At 61.5% G+C, this 20,523-nt stretch overlaps 1 protein-coding gene across 7 annotated transcripts; it reads left to right on the top strand.

Annotated features, from left to right (window-relative positions):
• The first annotated feature begins 2,811 nt into the window (after positions 1 to 2,811).
• On the top strand, positions 2,812 to 20,443 carry UBTF (upstream binding transcription factor). Of its 7 annotated transcripts, none has more exons than XM_082297326.1 (22): positions 2,812 to 3,060; positions 6,911 to 7,044; positions 10,005 to 10,180; positions 10,461 to 10,544; positions 11,173 to 11,328; positions 12,038 to 12,102; positions 12,698 to 12,818; positions 13,263 to 13,373; positions 13,663 to 13,796; positions 14,389 to 14,530; positions 14,857 to 14,898; positions 15,624 to 15,737; positions 15,872 to 16,027; positions 16,444 to 16,599; positions 16,819 to 16,929; positions 17,017 to 17,105; positions 17,274 to 17,463; positions 17,719 to 17,766; positions 18,003 to 18,071; positions 18,441 to 18,587; positions 18,914 to 19,033; positions 19,425 to 20,443. In XM_082297326.1, exons 2-22 carry the CDS (start codon positions 6,987 to 6,989, stop codon positions 19,536 to 19,538), a joined length of 2,403 nt encoding a protein of 800 aa, XP_082153452.1. In that variant the 5' UTR covers positions 2,812 to 3,060; positions 6,911 to 6,986; the 3' UTR covers positions 19,539 to 20,443. The 7 variants fall into 7 exon arrangements, with proteins under 7 accessions (XP_082153452.1, XP_082153451.1, XP_082153454.1 ...); XM_082297325.1 differs by lacking the exon at positions 2,812 to 3,060 and adding an exon at positions 3,232 to 3,653; XM_082297327.1 differs by lacking the exon at positions 2,812 to 3,060 and adding an exon at positions 4,029 to 4,056.
• The last annotated feature ends 80 nt before the right edge of the window (positions 20,444 to 20,523 follow it).

Raw genomic sequence — 20,523 nt, 5'->3', positions numbered from 1 at the left:
CGTGTTTGGGTTGGTTTAGTTTTATTAATTATGTGTCTGAAATAAAAATGTTTCCATCTTTGGGGGTTTCTGCTTCCCTTCCCCACACCTCTGTATCAGGCTTTAATAAAAAAATTAATAAAATCAGACAGGAAATGGGTGTTTTCTTTCCAGCTCGGAATTTTCTGGGGTGGTGCCTTAATTCCCCCCCCAAAAGAGAGCAGCAGCATCTTTGGAGGTGTCCATCCCCCCAGAATGCAGAGTGCAGCTGTACCAGGATCCTTGTCACGGTATCCTGGGATGCTCACTGAACCCCAAAATCCCAAGATCCTCGCTGCATTCCAGCATTCCGGAACGCTCCCCACAACCATCCCTGGGTGTTCTCTGCGGCCATTCCAGGATGCTCCCAGGAGCCATCCCAGGAAGCTGATCCCCCTCCACCTCCCTGCACCCCGGGAGTGCATCCTGCCACCATCCACTGCCACGGCTGTCCCCATTCCAGGGGGATTGGGAACACCCCGATCCAGTGCTGCTGGCGCAGGGCACAGAGCAGCCCCCGCCCCTCCCCCAGCCCCTGGCACTGGATTGACCCCGATTATCCATAATCCCATTAATGAATGGGCGACACCGGCTCCGTCAGCGGGGCCGTGGGAAGGGCCGTGCCCGTTCGCCCCCAGCCTTTCCATGGGGCAGGAATTGGGAGCAGCATCCAGGATCGCTCCCAACTGGAACGCCAAAGCCTCTCTGAGGGGCTGGGATAAACCCCAGTGTGGCCACCAGGTTTTCCCAAGCCCGGCACAGCTGCTAGCCCGAGTTTTCCAGAGAAGGAAGCACACGGATGGTGCTTCCCAGCCCAAGGCCCACAGAGCCGGGAGCTCCCATCCCTGTGCCGGCCTCACATGGACGAGCCACGACGTGTGCCATCCGGAGGGCTCCAAATGCGCCATCCTGCCCCCAAATATCGGCGATGGAGGCCAGCATCTGCCTGCACCCACCCCTCACGTTTTCCACCCTGGGAAGAGTTTGTTGTTCCCTGGGAGATGGCAGCGAGGTCACTGCCGCGGGATCCAGCCCGGTTTGGGGTTGGGAATTTAGGTCAAGCTCTTCTTTGAACTTGCCTCAGCCCTGGGAAATGGAGGGGGGAATTAGGGAAGGTCAGGAGTAACGAGGGGGAAATAAATGCTAATTAATTGGTTGCTAATGAGGAGGGGGGAGCATGGAGCTCCAGAGGGGGATCACGGTGGAGCATCACCCCTGGAAAGGGAGAGCCCCAGTGCCTGCAGCATCACAGGGTGCTCCATGCCATCCATGGGCAGGGGACACCGGACACTCCGGGATCTGCTGGCAGTGCCCAGTGGGATGTTGTCACTGTTTGCGCACTGAAAGCATGGAAAAGCAAAAACCTGCAGCTTTATTCCCAAAAAATATTCATTGACACAAGTAACAGCAAATAAAAAATTCCTGTGGTCAGAAGCGAGGCCTGGGAAGGGCAAGGAGTGAGGGGGGTTGTTGGGATGGGCATTTGGGGGGTCCCCATTCCCAGCCCACCTGCTGCAGGGTCTGTGGCTGATTCCCAGGACTCCGGTGTCCCTTGCTGGTAACAAAAGCCACAAAACCACATTGGGAGAATCGGGACTGGAGCACAGACACTCCAACAACAGCTTTTTGATTAAAAAAAAAAAAAATTAAAAAATTGTCAATTTTCATGTGTTGGGCCCAATTGACTCTAAATATTTTATGTTGGGTTTTTTTACTTTTGTCATTTTTCCCCTCTTGGAAAATAGCTACAATTCCTGAAATTCAGGGATCCAGCCCAGCCCAGGCCCTTTTCCACACAGAATAAATACATATATTTTTATTTTTAAGCTCTCACAGGAGGGATTAACCACTCGGCGCCAGAGCCGCCTGGCCGGGCTTGGCACAGCTCGGGGCAGGACGTGGCGAAGGAGCCGGCTGTCCGCCCGTCCCTCCGTCTGGCTGATCCTTCCCTTCGGGATAAAGCCCAAATAAGCCACTTGCACAGCCAGGCACCACCCCCGCACCCCCAAACAAGCCGGGGGGATGGGGGGTATCCAGATTTAGGGATTATTATATTTCTTGTTTCCCTTTCCATGTAAACAGCCGTGAAAATCCCCCGGATTTCGGCCGTTCCCATGCGGTCAGCCTAGGAGGTGTCCAGAGCCCCCCGAGCTGGGTGACCCCGCAGTCCCAGCCGTCCTCCTGCATCCCTGGGGGGGTCTGCGCCGGCTCCCGCTCCCCGTGCAGGCGGCTCCGGAGCTGCCGGTGCCGGCCCGGCCGGGAGCCGCGAAATGGCCGGAGCTGCCCGGAGCACGCGGGCGGCCGGGAGCAGCCGCGGCCTGAGGGCGGCTGCGGGCGGATGGCCGGAGCTGGCCCGAGCTGGCCGGGAGCAGCCGGGCGGCCTGTGGCCGTAGCGCAGCCAGCCCGGGCTGCTCGGTGCCGTGGCGGCAGCCGGGGCCGCGGGAGCTGCCGGTACCGCGGGAGCAGCCGCGGCGGCGGGGGCTGGAGAGGCGGCGGGGGCTGGAGAGGTGGCCGGTGCCGGGCACGCAGCCGGTGTGGCGGCGGGGATGGTGCTATGGAAGCAGCCGGTACCGCCGGGGTGCTCGGTACCGAGGCGGCGGCCGGTGGCACGGAAGCAGCCCGGGATGGCCCGTACTGTGCCGGCAGCCGGGATGGCCGGGAATGTGCAGGCGCTGCCTGGCCGGGATTGGCTGCGGGGAATGACGCCCAGCACAACAAAGGTGGAGTTGGAGAAATTCCATTAAAAAAAATTAAGAGAGAGAGAGAGGGAGAGGGAGAGGAGAGAAAGGGAGCGGAGGGAGGGAGGAGGGGAGGAAGCTGCCCCTCGCCCGCCCCGCCGGGCAGAGCCCCCCCCGCCGCCGTGTCCCGGGGCCGCGGGGCGGGCAGGAGCGCGGCCCCGCCGTGCCGTGGGGGCCCGGCTCGGCTCCCCCCCCCCCCTCCGCTTCCCCCCTTCAATTTTTTTCTCCTCCTCTCTTTTATTATTTTTTTTTAATTTTTAAATTTTTTTCTTTATGCAAACGCCGGCCGAGGATTGTTGCACATGTAAGGAGATTTTTTTTTTTAATTTTTTTTTCTTCCTCCCTTCCCCCCCCCACCCCACCCCCCCTCCTTTCCCTCCTCTTCTCCTTCCTCCTCCTCCTCCTCCTCTTTTTCTTCTCACCACAGTGTTGCAAAAGCAAAGAGCAATAAAAAACCCGGCGGAAAGCGGCGGCGGGGCGGCGGGGCTGGCGGGGAGATCCCGGCGGATCCCGGCGCGCTCAGCCCGGCTGATTGGAAGAGCGAACGCAGCGCCATGGAGGCGGGGGAAAGCGCGATCGTCTCTGCGGGGACTGGAGCGCGTCCACGCCCGGGGCCAGCGCTGCAGAGCTGGCCGCCGTTCAACCGCCGCTCCCCCGCCCCGGCCCCGCCGAGCGAGCCCCGAGCCCCCGCCGCCCCCCAAAGCGGCGGCCCCGCCGGTACGTGCCCGCGCCGGGGGAGCCGCCGCCGCCGTGCCCCGCCGCGCCGCGCCGTGCCCGCCGCCCGGGCTCGCCATTCGCCGCCGCGCCGCTCCGCCGGCGGGGCTGGAGGAGGCGCTTTGTTCCTCCCCGGGCTCCCGCTGCCGCCGCCGCCGCCGCCACCGCCGCGCTCCGGGCTCGGTAAGGCGCTCCGCCGCCGCTCCGACGGGAACGGGGAGGGGGTCGCGCCCACCAGAGCGATTTTTTTTAGATAGATTGATAGATATAAAAGATTATTTTTTTTTAGAACGGCTGGTTTCGCGCAGGCCCCGCGGGCAGGAAGCCGCCACCGCCACCGCCGGGGCTCGCCCGCCTCGCCCGCCCGCGGGGGGCACCGCGCTGGGGCTCGGGGCGGGGGGCAGCGCCCGGCTCGGCGGCCCCGGTGTGCCCCCCCCTTCTCTCCCTCCTTTTTCCCTTCCCTTCCCTCTCCTCCTCCTCGCTCCCTCCCTCCTTCCCGCTCGCCTTCCCTCCCTCCTCCCCGGTGCCGCAGCTGGATTTCGGGGGCAGGCTTCCAGCGCTGCCCGCTTGTTTTTCCCGAGCCCGGGTGAGTCCCGCGCCGCGGCGGGAGCTGGGCGCCGCGCTCCGCCGGTGCGTGCCGGGGCTCGGCCGACCCCCCCCGCGCTTCATCTCCCCTTATCCTCGCTTTATCCCCTCTTTATCCTTTTTTTCCTCCTTATTTTCTTTTTATCTATATTTTTTTTCTCCCCCCCCTTTTTTTTTTCCGCCTTTCCCCCCCTTCCCTTCCTTTCTTCCCTCCGGACCGGGAGCGGGGCTCCAGCCCCCCGCTGGGTGGGTGGGTGTTCGCGGGCTCGAGGAGGGGTCGCGGAGAGAAAAGAGGGGGGTAAGAAAGGGAGGAAAGGAAAGGAAAAACGAGGAAAGGAAAAGCGAGGAGGGGGCGGCGGTGGGGAAAAAGAGAGGGGGGGAGGATCGGGTAGGAGCCGCTCCCCGGGGGTCGGTGCGGGGAGGTCGCGCTGCCCTCGCCCGGCTCGCTGCAGCTGCCCGGCCGCCCCCAGCCGGGCATCCCCGCCCCCCCTTCCCCCTCCTCCTCCTCCTCCTCCTTCTTCTCCTTCTCCTTCTTCTTCCCCCAGCGGCTCCGGCGGCGGGGTTGGGGCTGCGGCGGCTCGGTTAGAGCTCCCCCCCACACCCCCCCCCCTCCAACCTCCTCCCTCCTTCTTCCACCACCACCACCACCACCACCTCCTCCTCCTCCTCCTCCCCCTTAGCAGCCCGGAGAGGTGGGTTTGTCTCGGCTTTATAACCGCGGGTGGAGGGGAAGGAGCGGCGGGCGGAGGCGGGCGCAGCCCGGCCATTGTGTGCCGCGGCGGAGAGCGGCCGGTAACGATGGGGGGATGCGGGGGGGGATGCGGAGAGGGGGGGATGAAGCAGCGCATCGCATCGCTCCGGGGGGCCGGGGGTGCGGAGAGGGGCTGGGGGAGCGCTCCGCGTTCCCCCGGCCCCTCTCCGCACCCCCGGCCCCCCGAACTCGCCTTCCATTGTCTGCCCGGGTGTTGTTGGGGGGAGAGAAAAAAAGGAGGGGGGGGCTCAGCTCGCTGGCGCCCGGGTGGGAACCGGGGGCGGGGGAGGCGCCGCCGGGGCCGCCCGCGCTCGGTCCCACCCGGTTCCTGCTGCCTGGTGGAGGAGGAGACTGGAGCTGGCCGGCGGCGCAGGGCATGTGCGGGCTCCCCGCCTCCGCCCGCCGGCCCGGCCCCTTCCTCCCCCGCCTCCTCCTCCTCCTCCTTCCCCCCTCCAGGCGCGGGATCCGGTCCCCCCCCGACTCCCCCGCGGGGGGATCCCGCACCCCCCTCCCCGCGCACCCCCCCGGGGATCCCAGTGCGCGCGCACCGCCCGCCCCGCCCCGATCCCATGGATCCCTCCCCCTGTCGCGATCCCGCCTTTCACGACACCCCCACACTTCCCCCCCGGTTGTGATCCCCCACTCCCACCCTCGGGCGATCCCCGGTTTCACACCGCCCGGGGGCTGGGCTTGATCCCACCCCGCGGCGATCCCTCAGCCAGCCCCGGGGGTGGTCCTAGATCCGCCCCCCTTGGGGGTTGATCCAAGCCTGGAGCGACTCCCCCCATCCCTTCAGGGTTCATCGAGCCCCGGGTGATCCTCGATCCCACGCTGGTGGGGTCTGCACGCCCCTCATCCACCCCCAGGTGATCCCCCAGCCACCCCAGGACTGATCTCCTTCAGGTGATCCGGGATCTGTCCCCACCAGGGGCTGATCCGGCCCCCCCAGCGATGCCCAGGCCTGGAGGGGCCTGCATCCCCTGGGGTGATCCCACATCCCCTGGGGTGATCCCACATCCCCTCTCCCAGCAGCTGACCTCCCCCAAGGGCCATCCCCGATCCCTCCTGGCACTTGGGGGTTCTGCACCCCTGGGCCGTCCCTGCTGCCCTCCCCGGGTGATCCTCCCTCAGACCCAGCCCCGGGTTCCTTCCAGAAGCCCCTGAACACCCCCTCCCCAAGGGACCCCCCAAGCCTGGATTCCCCCTGGGATCCCCCATTCCCCGCTTCCCCCCAGGCCTGGGGCCTGCTCCTCCGCCAGGCCTGCGGCCTGTCCCTGAGGGGGATCCCCCTGAGGCCTCCAGCCCTGATCTGCCCTCCAGGGACTCCCCTGGTGGAATCCCTGATGAGGATCCCCCCAGGCTACCATCCTGCCACCCCCCCACCAAGTTTTGGGGTCCTCCTCCCTAGGTTATCCTTCCCCATGGAGCCATAAGATCCTTCCTAATGGGGTCAGAGGGGGTCCTTCCCCTGGAGCCCCCCCTGTTGAAATACCTTCCTGCAGCTTGTTCTCCCCCCTTGGGAGACCCCTGAATCCCCCTGAGGTCTCCAAATGCCCCCCCTGCCATCTCCCTTGGATCTGGGGAACCACTCTCTTCTCCAAGCATGTCCCCACCTGTGGGGAGGATTTTGCTAGATCTCTGGTGGGCCTTCCTTTGAAACCCCCATTTTGTGGGGGGGGAGAGAACCCCCTTAGAGGAGATCCCTTGGAACCCTGTGGACTCAGATCCTCTTGATCCCGGGTTTTTGGATCCCGCCCACCCCAGGGAGCCACCTTGAATCTGTCTCCTCTGGGATTTATTGGGATCCCTCTCAGATCCTACCCTTCACCTTGGGGACAAACCCCTGGACCCTTCTCCCCTGTCTACACACCCATTTTCTCCGCCCCTCACCAGTGTGGGGGTCACATCACCATTAAGGATCCCCCCTCCTGGAGCTCTCCCCAAACCTCTCAGGGATGGGTGGTGGGGGTATTCCAGCACCTCATTCACCGGGGAGTGGAGAGGATGGACAGAGCCTGGATCGAGCTCCCCCCACTTCCCGTTAGAGCTGGGGGCCCCCCTGTCACGGTGGGGATGCCTAGCAGGGTTCTCCCTTTCCTTGCAGAGCTGTGCGGGAGTGATTTTGGGAAGAGGGTGAGGAGGGAGCCCGCGGGACCGTCCTGGGCACAGGCAGGTGGAGGATGAACGGCGAAGCCGAGTGCCCTGCAGACCTGGAAATGACAGCTCCCAAAAACCAAGGTGAGCCCCCCCGCAGCCCCCCTCAACATGACAGTGCTCCCGCGGGAATTCTGCTGCCATGCTTAAAAATAATAATAAAAAACCTCAGAGCGCCGCTTTTCTCAGAGGGATGGGGAGGAGAAGGGATGGAGAAGGAGGAGGGATGGAGGATCCGTGATCCCGACTGCCAGCGGATCGAGGCGGGGGGGGAATCTGCCTCTCCAAGTTCTGATCTGCCGCGGGGAACACGCTCACACGTGTACGAGCACACGGATTCATGCTCCGCTGCGCCAGCAGCCCCTTGGCCCTGGGATGCTCTTTTGGGGGGCTGGTGTTTCGGGTGGATTGGGAAGGGGGGGCTGGCACAGAGGTGCTGCCCTCCCTGCTCACATCTGGGCTGCATTAAAAGCCAAGCCGTTACCTTGGGCCTCCGGCTTCCAGACCCCGGCATGACATCAGAGCTTCAGCTTTTATTGGAAAAGGGGCAGGAAAACAAGGGAAAAAAGAAGGATGTTTATCTAGGGCAGCTCGCAGGGCTCTGCCACTCCACCCCTCAGAAACCCCCCGGGCCCCCCCTAAGATCTGGAGCGCCATCCAGCCCCTCACACCTGCCAGGTCCCCCCGATTTTCCTCCTTCCTTGCTGCAGTCGGGGTAGTTGCCTCGAGCGAACCCGGCTGGAGCACGTGTCCTTCTCCGGGACTTTAGATGGATTTAATTACACCGGGGCAGCTTTCCTAATATAGACCCGGCCCGGCCGGTGCCAGGAGAGCCGGGATAAATCGGTCCCAGGGCACAGACAACCCCATTCATCCTGGTGGGTGAACGCCGCAGTTCCAGCATTCTTCAGCAAGCCCCCGGTTGAGGGAGGGGGAACAGAGGGATGGAGGGCTGAGCGTGGGGGTCCCTGTTGTCCCCACTCTGCTGCCAGCAAGGATTTTGGGATGTTTCCAGTGGTTTTTTATGTATTCCTTTGGGATGTGGTTATGCCGGCTGTCTGCCGGCGGGGGGTTCACGCGGGGCCAAAGGTCTCCGGGTGTTTCTGCATTTGAGGGGGGAAACTGAGGCACTGGCCTTGATGGGGGCAGGTTTGGGGGGGTGTCTCATCCCCTTCTCCATCTCTTCTGGATTTTTATGGCTGTGCTGTTTTTGGTAATTCCTCCTGATTTCTGCAAGTGAAGTTGGCACCAGCTTCCCAGCCCTGTTCTGCCTCATTGGTCCTTGCCTGGGAGGCCTGGAAAGTGGATGGGAAAAACAGGAAGACAGAATTTGGGACTGTGTTCTCCCTCTCGCAGCTCTGGTCTCCCCCAGCCCTGTAGGGAATGGGGGTTTCCCATCTCTTTTCCATCTTCGTGGTGTTTTGGGATGAAGCCAGGAACATGGCGACACACCCCAAGCCACCGGGCTCCCTGCTTTCCAGGGGAGCTCTTTCCGTCTTCTCCCTCCATATGAAGCCCTAATGAGGTCACTGTAGGGACCAGCTGGATCCTAACCTGTTCCTGCCTTGACCCCCAACCAGGCAGGTCCAGGAGGGGAAATGGGATGGGGGGTCAGGTCCTGGCTATGCTCCCTTCACCAGGTCCCATGTGTCCTTTAACATCCCTTGCTTGGATTTGGGATTCCAGGGGAGTTGTCCTTCCCCAGACCCCTGCAAGGGCAGGAGGTGGAGGTGGTTTTGCTCACGTTGAGTCTTGAGTGGAGGGAGAGCTGCAGCTGAAGGAATCTCTGCAGCTGGATGTTTCTGGGAGCTTGGTTTCATTCCTGGAGATGGAGGGAGAGATGCTCCACTCAAATCCATGACCAGCCACACTGTCCCCATCTCTTCAGAATCCTCTCTGTCCCACTGTCCCCATCTCTGGGGTGCTCCATGTCCCACAGGCAGCTCCAAATGCCTCAGCCTTCACCTGGCAGAGATGTGAGGCAGGGAAAGCTGTGGTGAGCCAGTCCTGCACCGCCGGAATCCCGGGTGCCCACCCCAGGATGAGGCAGCCAGGGCTGCGTGGGTGGGTGGCTCCGGGCTCTGCTCCTCCTCCGGCCCATCCCCAGGGACTTTTCCTTCCACTCCCAGGCCCCGCTACATTCCCCAGGGCCACCCATATTTGCAGAGCACCCCGGGCTGTGCTCCCCAGATGGCGTGGAAGTTTGGAGCAGGGAGGAATTCCCCTGGCAGGGAAGCAGCCCCACGGTTGGGGCTGGATGAGGCATTCAGGGCTGGGATATCCTGCCTGTTGCCTGTCCCGGCACGGTGCTGCTGCCTGTCCTGGCCTCACAGTTGCTGCAGGCTCTCTGGCTTTGCCATGTGCCCGTCCCACCATTCCAGTAACTTGTCCCTATGGGAGCTGGGGATGCTCCTCCCAGCAGCTTGGGGGATGTTGGGTGACATAAACATCATCCCTGCACTGTCAGGGACCCCTCTGTGAGATGGGGGGCTGTGCCGAGCTCTGTCCCCCCTCACTCTGTGGTGTGGGAGCTTTGACCTTGGCAGAGGTCACCATGGAGCTGGGCCCAGGTGATGGCAAAGCTCTCTGAGGTGCAGGAAAAGCAGCGCTGGGGTTTTCCCATTGCTCTGGACACATCTTTTCCACTTGGAAAGTGGGTTTCCCTGTTTCCTGCTTGGCTGGAGAGCTCATTGCTCCCATGTCGCTCCGCAGGGCGTAGGAAATCGCCCTCTGCTCCCGTGCAGCAGAGCCGTCCCTTATCTGATGGTTTTCTGGGATGAGCAAGTCTCTCTGGTTTGCACTGAGTGGAATTTCTAGCTTTGCCTGGATTGTTTTGGCCCATAGAAAGTTGCTCGAGGGTGATGGAAACAGCCACTTCCCTTTGATCTTTAATCTCGAGAGGCAGCATGTGGAGATTACGTGTCCTGGCGTGCAGTTCGGAGCGGCACGCCGGGAGCTGTAGTCCCGGTATCCTGCTGGGAAGGGAAGGCAAGGGAAGGGAAAAGGCTGCCTGCCCCTGGCTGATCCTGTTTCTTGCTGCTCAGACCGCTGGTCGCAGGAGGACATGCTGACCCTCCTGGAGTGCATGAAGAATAACCTACCCTCCAACGACGGGAGCAAGTTCAAAACCACCGAGTCCCACCTGGACTGGGAAAAAGTGGCTTTCAAGGACTTCTCAGGGGAGATGTGCAAGATGAAGTGGATGGAGATTTCTAACGAGGTAATGGACACCACATGGGGCTTTGTGGGGACTTTGTGACAGGGTCTGAGTGTCCCGCTGACATTCCTAGGGCTGTTGGAATTGCCCAAGTTGAGTGCTCAGAGCCCTTGGCCATTGGTGCCGGCACCGTCCCTCTCCTGTCAGCACTGTGACATCAGCATCCTCAGAGGGGCTGGGATCCGTCATTTTTGGGGTAGCATTACAAAACCCAGTGGGTTTCTGCCTTGCCGGGGATCTGCCCTGTCTGCTGTTCAAGTCTTTGTTTCTTCATTCCACACAGGTGAGGAAATTCCGGACCCTCACGGAGCTCATTATGGATGCTGAAGAGCATGTGAAGAATCCTTACAAAGGCAAAAAGCTCAAGGTATTGGTCAGGAATTAAGATCACTCCCTAAAGGGTGACCCCACACTTCCTCAGGATGGGGGGCTGTCACCGCTGTGGCACCTCAGATCCACGTGGCTCCGCTGTGGGAGCCCCTGCAGGCACCTCACTGCCCGTAATCCCGGTGTCCGGCTGCCCAAGGCTCCGGAGGCCGCGGCGCTGGGCCCGCGCCAAGTCCCGGCTACATTTAATATGGCCGGCTGTGCTGCTGGCAGCCTGCGTCCGAGTTTAGCTCCAGAGGGGCCGGGAGGCTGCCGTCCTATTCCTGGCCTGCCGGGTGCTTTAGACCAGGTGGCCCTGGGGCAGCTGATGCTCCATCCCTGGGAGTTGGGTCCCATCCCCTCCTCCTGCCTCAGTGTCCCCTCTCGCTCTGTGCTGACGGTTCTGGATGGCTGGAGGCTGCTCCCAAGGTTCCCAGCCATGGGATACTGCAGTTCCTTGGGGAGCCCTTGTTCCCAGCAGTTTCCCCCTCCTTGCCTGCCATATCTGGATCACCAGCAGGGCTGGATGGAGGCAGGTGCCCCTGGAGCTGGGGAGCTGTGGGTTTGGCTGTGCCCCTGTGGTGCTGCCAGCTCTGTGCTCAGTGTCCTCCACTCTGCTGTCTCCCCAGAAACATCCCGACTTCCCCAAGAAGCCCCTGACTCCCTATTTCCGCTTCTTCATGGAGAAGCGAGCCAAATACGCCAAGCTTCACCCTGAAATGAGCAACCTGGATCTCACCAAGATCCTGTCTAAGAAATACAAGGAGCTTCCTGAGAAGAAGAAGGTATGGAGGGGGGTCAGCAAGCCCCTTCCCACCATGTGCCTCTGTGTGCTGGGCTCTGCCCAGCTCTTCCAGTAAAACCAGCAGAGCCCAGGCTCTGCCTGGTGAGGGTTTAATCCAGCTCTGGATGGGAGAAGCCAGGCGTTCATTTAGTCCCGTCAGACCTGTAAGACTTCCTTGGCTTTTCCTGTCCTGGTTCCCAGGATCTGTGGGGTGGAGGCTGGTTGGGTCTGTCCGTTGGTCTGTCTCTTCCCGCTGGACCTGGATGGTGGCTTTGCCGTTGGGTGGGTCCGTGTTTAATGCTGGGGTTGAGGCACACGCCCCGCTGTGCCACCCTGTCCAGGCAAGGGACACAGGGACAGGCTCTGGGAGATGCTGGGAGCAGAGATCTGCCCACCTGGAGATGCCAGAGCCTGGGCAGGGCTTTGGGGGCCCCCAACTTTCAGTCTGGGGCATCCAGGAAAAGTCCAGGGCACAAAGTGCCACTGTGCCCTTTCCAGGGCTGCTGGGACACACAGAGAGGGGAGATACCCGGCTGCTGAATCCCTGGGCAGGCTGGAAACCCTCCACAGGACCATTCCCTGGGCTGGGGAGCCCTTGAGTCCCTCTTGGGGTGGTGGGATGCCCAGCCAGGTCGACAGGGATGTATCTTCCTGCCCGTTCCCTGGTGCTGACATCCCTCTCCGCCTCTGCGGTGGCTTTGTGTCCCCAGATGAAATATATCCAGGACTTCCAGAGAGAGAAGCAGGAGTTTGAGAGGAACTTGGCGAGGTTCAGGTGAGCAGGCAGCCCCCCCCCCCCCCATATTTTCCTGGGCCCCTCCAGGCAGTTCCAGATTCCCCTCCTGTGCATAGCTCATGGAGGAAGCCCTAATGGGCTTTTGGCTTGAAGAGAAGAGGGAATTCAGCCAAAAAAGAGCAAGGAAAAGGTGTCTAGAAGCATCCCTCTGGCTGGGAGACTGGATGAGGGGGAGAGCAGAGGACCAGCCATGCTCTGGAGGTCTGCAGGGTGGGGACAGGAGCCCTGCCACCAGCACTGATAAAAGCTGAAGTGTCCCCCCAGTCACTCCAGACCTTCCCCTTGGACGTGGTTGCTGTGATCCAGGTGGATCCCGGCTTTCCCAATGACCTGCTGCTGCTTCAGGGTTACCGCTGAGCCCAGGGATGCCTTTAGCCAATGCTCCCCAAGGAGGGACAAACTTAAATCTCTCCTAAAACCCTCCTGCTCTTTTTTGGGACCCCCCAGTACCTGAGCCCATGGAGGCTCAGCCCTGCAGTGACAGTCACCCCTTAGCAGGCAGCTTTAGGAGTGCTCTCCTTGCCACTGCCACCTCCCTGATGCTCTCCCTTCCCCACCTCCCTGCCTGGTAAAGGGAAGACCACCCGGATCTCATCCAGAACGCCAAGAAATCCGACGTCCCCGAAAAACCCAAGACCCCCCAGCAGCTGTGGTACAACCACGAGAAGAAGATCTACTTGAAAGTGCGTCCAGATGTGAGTACGGTGGGTGGGAGTGAGTGCGAGTGTGAGTGTTGGGGGGTCCCGGACCCCGCTGCCGGGGGACAGGAGGGGAAGGGAGAGAAGCATTTTAGGGGGTCGGGATGGAGGACACCGCTAGGAGCTCCCGGAGCCTGGACCGAGGTAAGGAGGGGCTCTGCACACCTGGAAGAGGCTCAGGGATCCAGCTTCCACTTTTTGCCAGGAAGGGGTGACCACAACCTGAGTCAGGGCAGGAAAGGATTCCAGCACAGACATCCACCTCTGGCCATGCCCCCCACTCCCACGCACCCCCACGGCTCCCAGCCACCCCGTGCCGGGTGCCGTCAGGCCCCACCAGGCCACGCCATTTTTTTGCCATTTTTTTGCCATTTTTTTTTAATTCCTCTTTTTTTTTTGAATTTTACCCCTCTGCCCTCACCTCTGGCTTTGGGTTTTCAGGCCACCACGAAGGAGGTGAAAGAGTCGCTGGGCAAGCAGTGGTCTCAACTCTCGGATAAAAAGAGGCTGAAATGGATTCATAAGGCCCTGGAACAGCGGAAGGAGTACGAGGTAGGGAGCAGCCTCACCCGGTCCCCTCCACACTCGTCCCAACATTCACTCCGAGCCGCTCTGCATCCCAGCCCTGCGTGGCCTCTCCCGATAGCCAGCGTGGGGGTTCAGGCAGGTCCCGGCAGGTCCCTAGTGAGGCTGAGCCCTGCTTCTCCAGCCGTGTGCGGGGCAGGCAGCAGGATCCCTGGGCACAGGATTGATTAGGGCAGTGGTTGGCTTCTCTCTCCTCCTCCTCCGGCCCCGGCAGGCGGGGGTGGCAGCCCCTCTGACTGCTCTCTGCTCTCCACAGGAGATCATGCGGGATTACATCCAGAAGCACCCGGAGCTGAACATCAGCGAGGAGGGGATCACCCGCTCCACCCTCACCAAGGCCGAGCGGCAGCTTAAGGACAAGTTCGACGGACGACCCACGAAGCCACCCCCGTGAGTCCTGTCCCTCACGGAGCCGTAGCCTGGGTGGATGCTGGTTCTTGCCAACGAGGACACTGAGGCTTGGGAAGCCCAGATAACTTCTGGGAGCACAGACATAGGGGGGTTAGATGGCATTTATAGGACAAATCTTGTCACGGTCAGGCCTGGGAGCAGGCTGCCCAGGGCAGAGGTGGAGTCACCATCCCTGCAAGTGTTCAAAAAGTGTGGATGTGACACTTGAGGTCAAGGTTTAGTGTGGGCTTGGCAGTGTTAGTTAATGGTTGGACTCAGTGATCTGAGAGGGCTTTTCCAGCCTTAATGATTCCATGATTCCATGATGATCCCATTAAACTAGTCCTTAAATGTACAGTAAATGCACATCCTGGGGAGAATCTGTGGGACAGAACCACCACGATGCATCAGATGCACCGTCATACTCTGGGTTTTAGGGGGTGATCCAGCCCCCAGCTGCCCTAAAACACAGGTGCCTCACTTCCCTGCCTGGTGCAACCCAGCTGGGAGGTTTTGGGGAGGCTTTTAGCACCCAGCCCGCTCCACAGGGGCAGATTTTCCCTAACACTGGGCCCCTCCGTGGGTTTTTCAGGAATAGCTACTCCCTGTACTGTGCAGAGCTGATGGCCAACATGAAAGATGTGCCCAGCACGGAGCGGATGGTGCTGTGCAGCCAGCAGTGGAAGCTGCTCTCCCAGAAGGAAAAGGATGCCTACCACAAAAAGTGTGACCAGGTGAGTGGCTGAGGATGGACAGGTGGGGGGAGAGGCAGGTGGGCACCAGTGCTGTGGGGAAGGAACAGCTGGATGGGAGAGTCTGGGCTACAAATATCCCTGGAAACGAGCCCCTCACCCTTCCTCAGTCCCTGTGCTTGTCTGCATCACCGATTGTCCCTGAGGTCCTCGGTCACCTCCCCTTGATCCTGGCTCCTGTGTGGGACAAACAGATGGCCCAGGTGGAGGATGCTGTTGCCAAGGGAGTGAGGCTGGGTCAGGGGCTGCAGGAGGCAGGGATGGAGTGAGGGATCTCTTTGTAACCGTACGTCTCCATCTTCCTTCAGAAAAAGAAAGACTATGAGATCGAGCTGCTCCGCTTCCTGGAGGTGAGTGAAGAGGGGGTGCAGGAGAGCCCGAATCTGACAATGGGCGACTCTGCCCAGGGACTGGGATAGCTTAAATGGGGGGCTGCCCTCTTTGCTCCCCCAAAACATGTCTGAGCCCAGCTGTGGGTGCTGTGCAGATGGCTGCACATAGCCTTGACCTTCCAGCTGTCCTAATGCCTGGCCCTGTGTCTTCCAGTTGGGCAGTGGGAGGTGAGGGTGGGCCTCCCAGCTGGGAGGGGAGCTGGGGTGAGCAGAGGGCTGGAGCTGGAGGGGAAGGTGTTCAGTGGCGGTGGCTGTGCAGTGTCTCACTTCCTTCCCTCGCTGGGGCGTGGGCGGGGGAGCCACACCGAGGCCACCCCGGCATCGTCCCCGTCCCTGGGCGGACGTGACGCGGCCCCGGCTGCGGCTGCAGGGGCACAGGGTGGAAAACCCAGGGGTGTGCCCGGATCCAGGCACCTGCCCACCTGCTTTCACTGAGAAATGGCTGAAGTGGGATGGGGACAGAGCTGGGGCAGAGGGACACTGCCCAGATAGGGGGTGACAGCATGGGGATCCCCATGCTGTACATGTGCAGTTCCAGATGCTGGTCCTGACTGCTGGGACAGGATTTGGATCAGGACACCCAAGTGCATTAATCCCCTTCCCCAATGTCCCTGTTCCCCGATTGCCTCAGAGCCTCATTAGTGCTGGGCTTCTAACGATGTCTCTCCTCCTGTGCCCCCCAGAGCCTGCCCGAGGAGGAGCAGCAGCGGGTGCTGGGCGAGGAGAAGATGCTGGGCAGCAATCGGAAAGGGGCGACGAGTCCTGCATCCAAAAAATCCTCACCAGAGACCGGCAAGGTGGGAGCGGCACCAGGAGGGACGGGGCAGCACCTGCCAGAGGCTTGGGATGGGGTTGTGCATCTCAAGGGGCTTTGAGGGCTTTGGTCCCTCGGTGGGCTCGCCCCCCCTCACAGCCCCGTGTGCCCCCTCAGGCCAGCTCAGAGAAGCCCAAGCGGCCCATCTCGGCCATGTTCATCTTCTCGGAGGAGAAACGGAAGCAGCTGCAGGAGGAGCGGCCGGAGCTGTCGGAGAGCGAGCTGACCCGGCTCCTGGCCCGCATGTGGAACGACCTCTCCGAGAAGAAGAAGGTTGGCACCATCCCTGTACTCCTCCTCCATCCCCATCTCCACTGCTCCCGTGGGCATCTCGGGCAGTCCAGGGGATGCTCCTGTCCTTGTCCTGCTCCAAGGGGCACAAATGTCCCCCAGAGCATCACAGTGAGCTGTCACACAGGTGCCAGTGTTGGCACCAAGGGGCACCACTGGCTGTGCTCCTCCCTCTCATCACCTGGGGGTCAAAACCCACCAGATAAAGAAACCTCAGAGCTTCAGTTTTAAGGCTTTGGTGGTTTTCCTGACGGGGGGAGTCCGGAGATGGGGTTGGGGTTGGTGGGGGGGCTGTCAATGCTACTGTGGGGGCAGTGCTGGGGGAGCTCCAGTTCTCTCCTGGTGTTTGGCAGCTGTGCCCCTGCCATGCCCCCTCACCCCCTATGCCCCCTGCCCAGGCCAAGTACAAGGCGCGGGAGGCGGCGATGAAGGCACAGTCGGAGAAGAAGCACGGCTCGGATAAAGAGGAGCGCGGGAAGCTGCCCGAGTCTCCCAAAACTGCCGAAGAGATCTGGCAACAGAGCGTCATCGGGGACTACCTGGCTCGTTTCAAGGTGAGGAGTGGGCTGGGAAAGGGGCTGGAGGGTGGTGGGGTCGTCACTCCCACCTGCAGGAATTCCCATGTGCTTTCTCCCTGGGTCTCACACCTGGGTTTGGGCTGGGAGCTGTGGGGAGGACAGGGGTCACAGAGGGAGCAGTGCTCCAGCGGCAGCACCCCAATGTCCCAGGGGTTTTGGGTGTGTCTGATGCATCGTGGCGGTTCTGTCCCACAGAACGACCGGGGCAAAGCGCTGAAGGCCATGGAGGCCACTTGGAACAACATGGAAAAGAAGGAGAAACTGATGTGGATCAAGAAGGCGGCGGAGGATCAGAAGCGATACGAGGTGGGTCCCTGCCCCGTCCTGTCCTTCGCCACGTCCCTCACCTGGTGCTGCCCCTCTCCCTGACCCTCTCTCTCTCCTGTGGCTCAGAGGGAGCTGAGCGAGATGCGGGCTCCTCCGTGCTCCACCAACTCCACCAAGAAAATGAAGTTCCAGGGAGAGCCAAAGAAACCCCCCATGTGAGTACCTGGGGGGTGAAAAACGGGGTCTGCCTGTGCTGGTGGGAAGAGCCTGGAACAAGAGGAGGGAGGGTGGTGGGGACCCCAGGGTGGGTGAATGGGGGTTATGGACACCTGGGCTGTCTGTGCCCACTGTCCCAGCCTGGTCCCTGCACTCTCCCTGTACAGGAACGGTTACCAGAAGTTCTCCCAGGAGCTCCTGTCCAACGGGGAGCTGAACCACCTCCCGCTGAAAGAGCGGATGGTGGAGATCGGCAGCCGCTGGCAGCGCATCTCCCAGGGCCAGAAGGACCACTACAAAAAGCTGGCAGAGGAGCAGCAGAAACAGTACAAGGTGCACCTCGACATCTGGCTCAAGGTGGGTGCTGGATCCCCCATGCCTGGTGGGAGGCTCTGGGGTCTACGGTTTTGGGGATGATGCTTGGCGTGGTCTCTGTTCCCACCCCTCCTCCGAAAACCACCATTGCCAGACCCTTTTTTGACATTTTGTAACTTAAAAGGATAAAAAGTTATATACATGAGGAGGGTGTGCCCTGTGCTAGAGCCCTTCCCTGCTCCATCCCCTGTCCCGTCCCATGCCCGCCCGTCCCTGACTGTGTCCCTGTCTCCACAGAGCCTCTCGCCCCAGGAGCGGGCTGCGTACAAGGAGCACATTTCCAACGTGAGTATCCACATGGCACTACTGTGATCCTGGGAGTCTGGGGGTGGGATGGGGAACCTGGGGGCTTGGGACTGGGCCAGGGTCAGCCCTGGGTGAGGTTTGAGTGTGCCACACTCCAGAGAGCCCCTCCAGTGAGGATTTGTCCCCATGGAAGCTTAGCAGTGGGATTTTCTCTGGGCTGGACACTGGGAAGGAGCTGAGCCTGAGCCCTAAAGGGTTTGGTTTTGTTCCCGCAGAAACGCAAGAGCATAGGGAAGATCCGGGGTCCCAACCCCAAGATGAAGCCAACGATGCAGTCCAAGTCGGTGAGTCACGACAGCCCCATGGGGCCACCCAGGCCCCCTCCCTGGGGAGCACGTCCGGGGGGACCCACACCCCTTGTTTGAGGCGTCCCTTGCACTTCCAGCTGCCTGCCCTGTCCTCGAGACCATAAACGTTTCCCAAATCCCTGCTCAGAACCCATCCAGCTCAGATTTTGACCCTGCTCAGGGACCCTTTTTGGTGCAATTCTCAGTGTAAATGGGGAAAGGCTCCCACCAAGGTGTGGGATAGGGAATCACCTGATCTGCTCAATGGATGGAGGAACCCAAAGGTGGATGGTCAAGGGTGGGGGTGGGTGCTGCACCCATGGGTGTGGAGGTCCAGGGACTCACCAAGCCCCTCCTGTCCCGCAGGAGTCAGAGGATGATGACGAGGAGGAAGAGGAGGAGGAAGACGACGATGAAGACGAGGATGACGATGATGACAACGGCGACTCGTCAGAGGAAGGCGGCGACTCCTCGGAGTCCAGCAGCGAGGAGGAGAGCGAGGACGGGGATGAGGTGAGGCCGCGGCGCGGGGAGGGCACGGGGAGGGCACGGGGCCCCCCTCACCCTCCCCCCGGGCTGGGGGGCAGCCGCAGCCGGGCTCAGATAGATCCGTGGCAGAGGAGCCCCCGGGAAGCAGGGGGACACGGGGAGGAGAAGGGGAACGGGATCCCCCCGGTGTTCCCGGGGAGGGCGCGAGGAGCAGCCGCGGGGCGTAGTCAGGAGCAGCCTCGGGACGTAGAGGTGCGGGGGGTGTGCAGAGCCCCCAGTGAGCAGAGAAAAATCTCCTGTCTTTTTCCTGGTGGAGATACTGAGTCTGGTCTCGGCTCCGTTTGCGCCAGTGTGAATGCCGAGTAAGTCACCAGAGTCAAAGCTTTACACCGGTGCAACTGAAATCAGAGTATGCTGGATGGCGCTGGGGCCAGAAACCGTGTCCGTGCCTTGTGCTCGCCACCGGACAGGTGAGGTGTTTCCACCCCCTCGCTGGTCTCAGCTCACGCCTCTTCCTTCCCTGGCTTTAGAGGGGGGAAACTGAGGCACGAGGCGGGTCGGGTACCCTCCCTCAGATCGTGTAGCGAGGCAGTGGCAGAGGTGAGGGCAGGACCCCCGCGCGCTGCTCCAGCACGTCCCCCCCCCGGCACCTCGAGCTGAGCCCTTGCAAACTCACTCCTGGCTCCTGCCCCTCGTCCCTCCTCCTCCACCCCCAGACCCCCGGGGGCAGCGATGGGAGGGTGGGGGTCACACCCCGCGCTCTGTGGGGACCCCGTTGGGGAGGGTGAGCAGGGAACAAGGGAGTGACGGTGGACTAACCCTGCCCTGACCTCCCCCTCCTCTCTGCCACCCCCCTCCCAGAACGACGAGGATGATGAGGATGAGGATGATGAGGATGAGGATGACAACGACTCGGAGGGCAGCAGCAGTTCCTCCTCCTCTTCGGGGGACTCCTCCGACTCCGACTCCAACTGATCGGCCAAGCTCTTCGTAACGTCGTTTGGTTTCTCGGTTTCGGTCCCAAATCCCCCCTGCAGCCCCTCAAAATCCTTCCTTCTCTTCCTCCTGCCCCCCCGTGGTACCCCCAACGTGGGGAGCGGGGGCCGGGGGGACCCCTCCGCCAAGCTCACACTACGGAGGGGGATCAGGGGCTGCTTCCCCCAGGCCGGGGGGCGAGGAGAGAGCCCCCCACCCCTGCCCCCTGCTTTACTCCCGAGGGAAAGCGATTTTTTTTTGGAATTTCATTCTTTCCAGGGGGGTGTCTCTCCATCCCTACCCCCATAACCCCCTCGCTACCAGCTCCGGACTTTCTAGAAAGAGAAGAAAAACACACAGGAAAAAAAAACAAACCAACAACACACCCCCATACCTTTTTTTTAATTAAAAATCCCAGAAATGGGAAGAAAATCCCCTCCCCACGCAGCCCCTCCGGCGGCGGGCGTGGAGCACGAGCCGAGGCGCTCAGGACTCAGCCGATGGGACAATGCCTCCTTGCAACCCCCCAGCCCTCTGCGCACCCCCAGCATCTTGGGGGTCCTCCCCACCCCCCAAAAAAACCTTGTACAGTCTGGAAGCTGCCCCGGGAGCTGCCCGGGAACTCCACATCCACGGCACTTGGGAGCGCCGGGGACGGCCAGGACGGTGACCCGCGGCGTGTCCCCGATGGGGTGGGAGGGGCGTGGGGAGGGGGCGTGTGTGTGAGTGCGAGTGGGAGCCGGGGGGGGCACCGGGGCCGCCCCCGCCCGGGGCCGGCGGCTCAGCGTGACCAAGGGGGGGCGCGGGGTCCCCCCGCTCTGTTGTCGGTGGTTGTTGTGCCGTTGTATTTTATTTTATTTCGTTTTTGGTTTTTTTTTTCCTTTTTATAAAACAAGAAAGATCCATCTTTTATTTTTCATTTCCCCCGCCCCGTTTCCCCCCCCCCACCCCTTTTCCTTCCCCCCCCCCCCGTCCCCCGTTTTCC

This window comes from Coloeus monedula (genome assembly GCF_965178545.1).
Source record: "Coloeus monedula genome assembly, chromosome: 26".
NCBI lineage: Eukaryota > Metazoa > Chordata > Aves > Passeriformes > Corvidae > Coloeus > Coloeus monedula.
Note: the sequence above shows the minus strand (reverse complement) of the source record. Positions and strands in the feature narration are given on the sequence as shown.

What these genes read in the sequence shown, in the direction of transcription:
- UBTF (XM_082297326.1), top strand. Translation starts at nt 6,987, where the DNA reads ATGAACGGCGAAGCCGAGTGCCCTGCAGACCTGGAAATGACAGCTCCC. An exon ending in ACAAAGGCAAAAAGCTCAAG is followed by an intron (nt 10,545 to 11,172) that starts GTATTGGTCAGG and finishes CTGTCTCCCCAG; the next exon opens with AAACATCCCGACTTCCCCAA. An exon ending in ACAAGGAGCACATTTCCAAC is followed by an intron (nt 17,767 to 18,002) that starts GTGAGTATCCAC and finishes TTGTTCCCGCAG; the next exon opens with AAACGCAAGAGCATAGGGAA.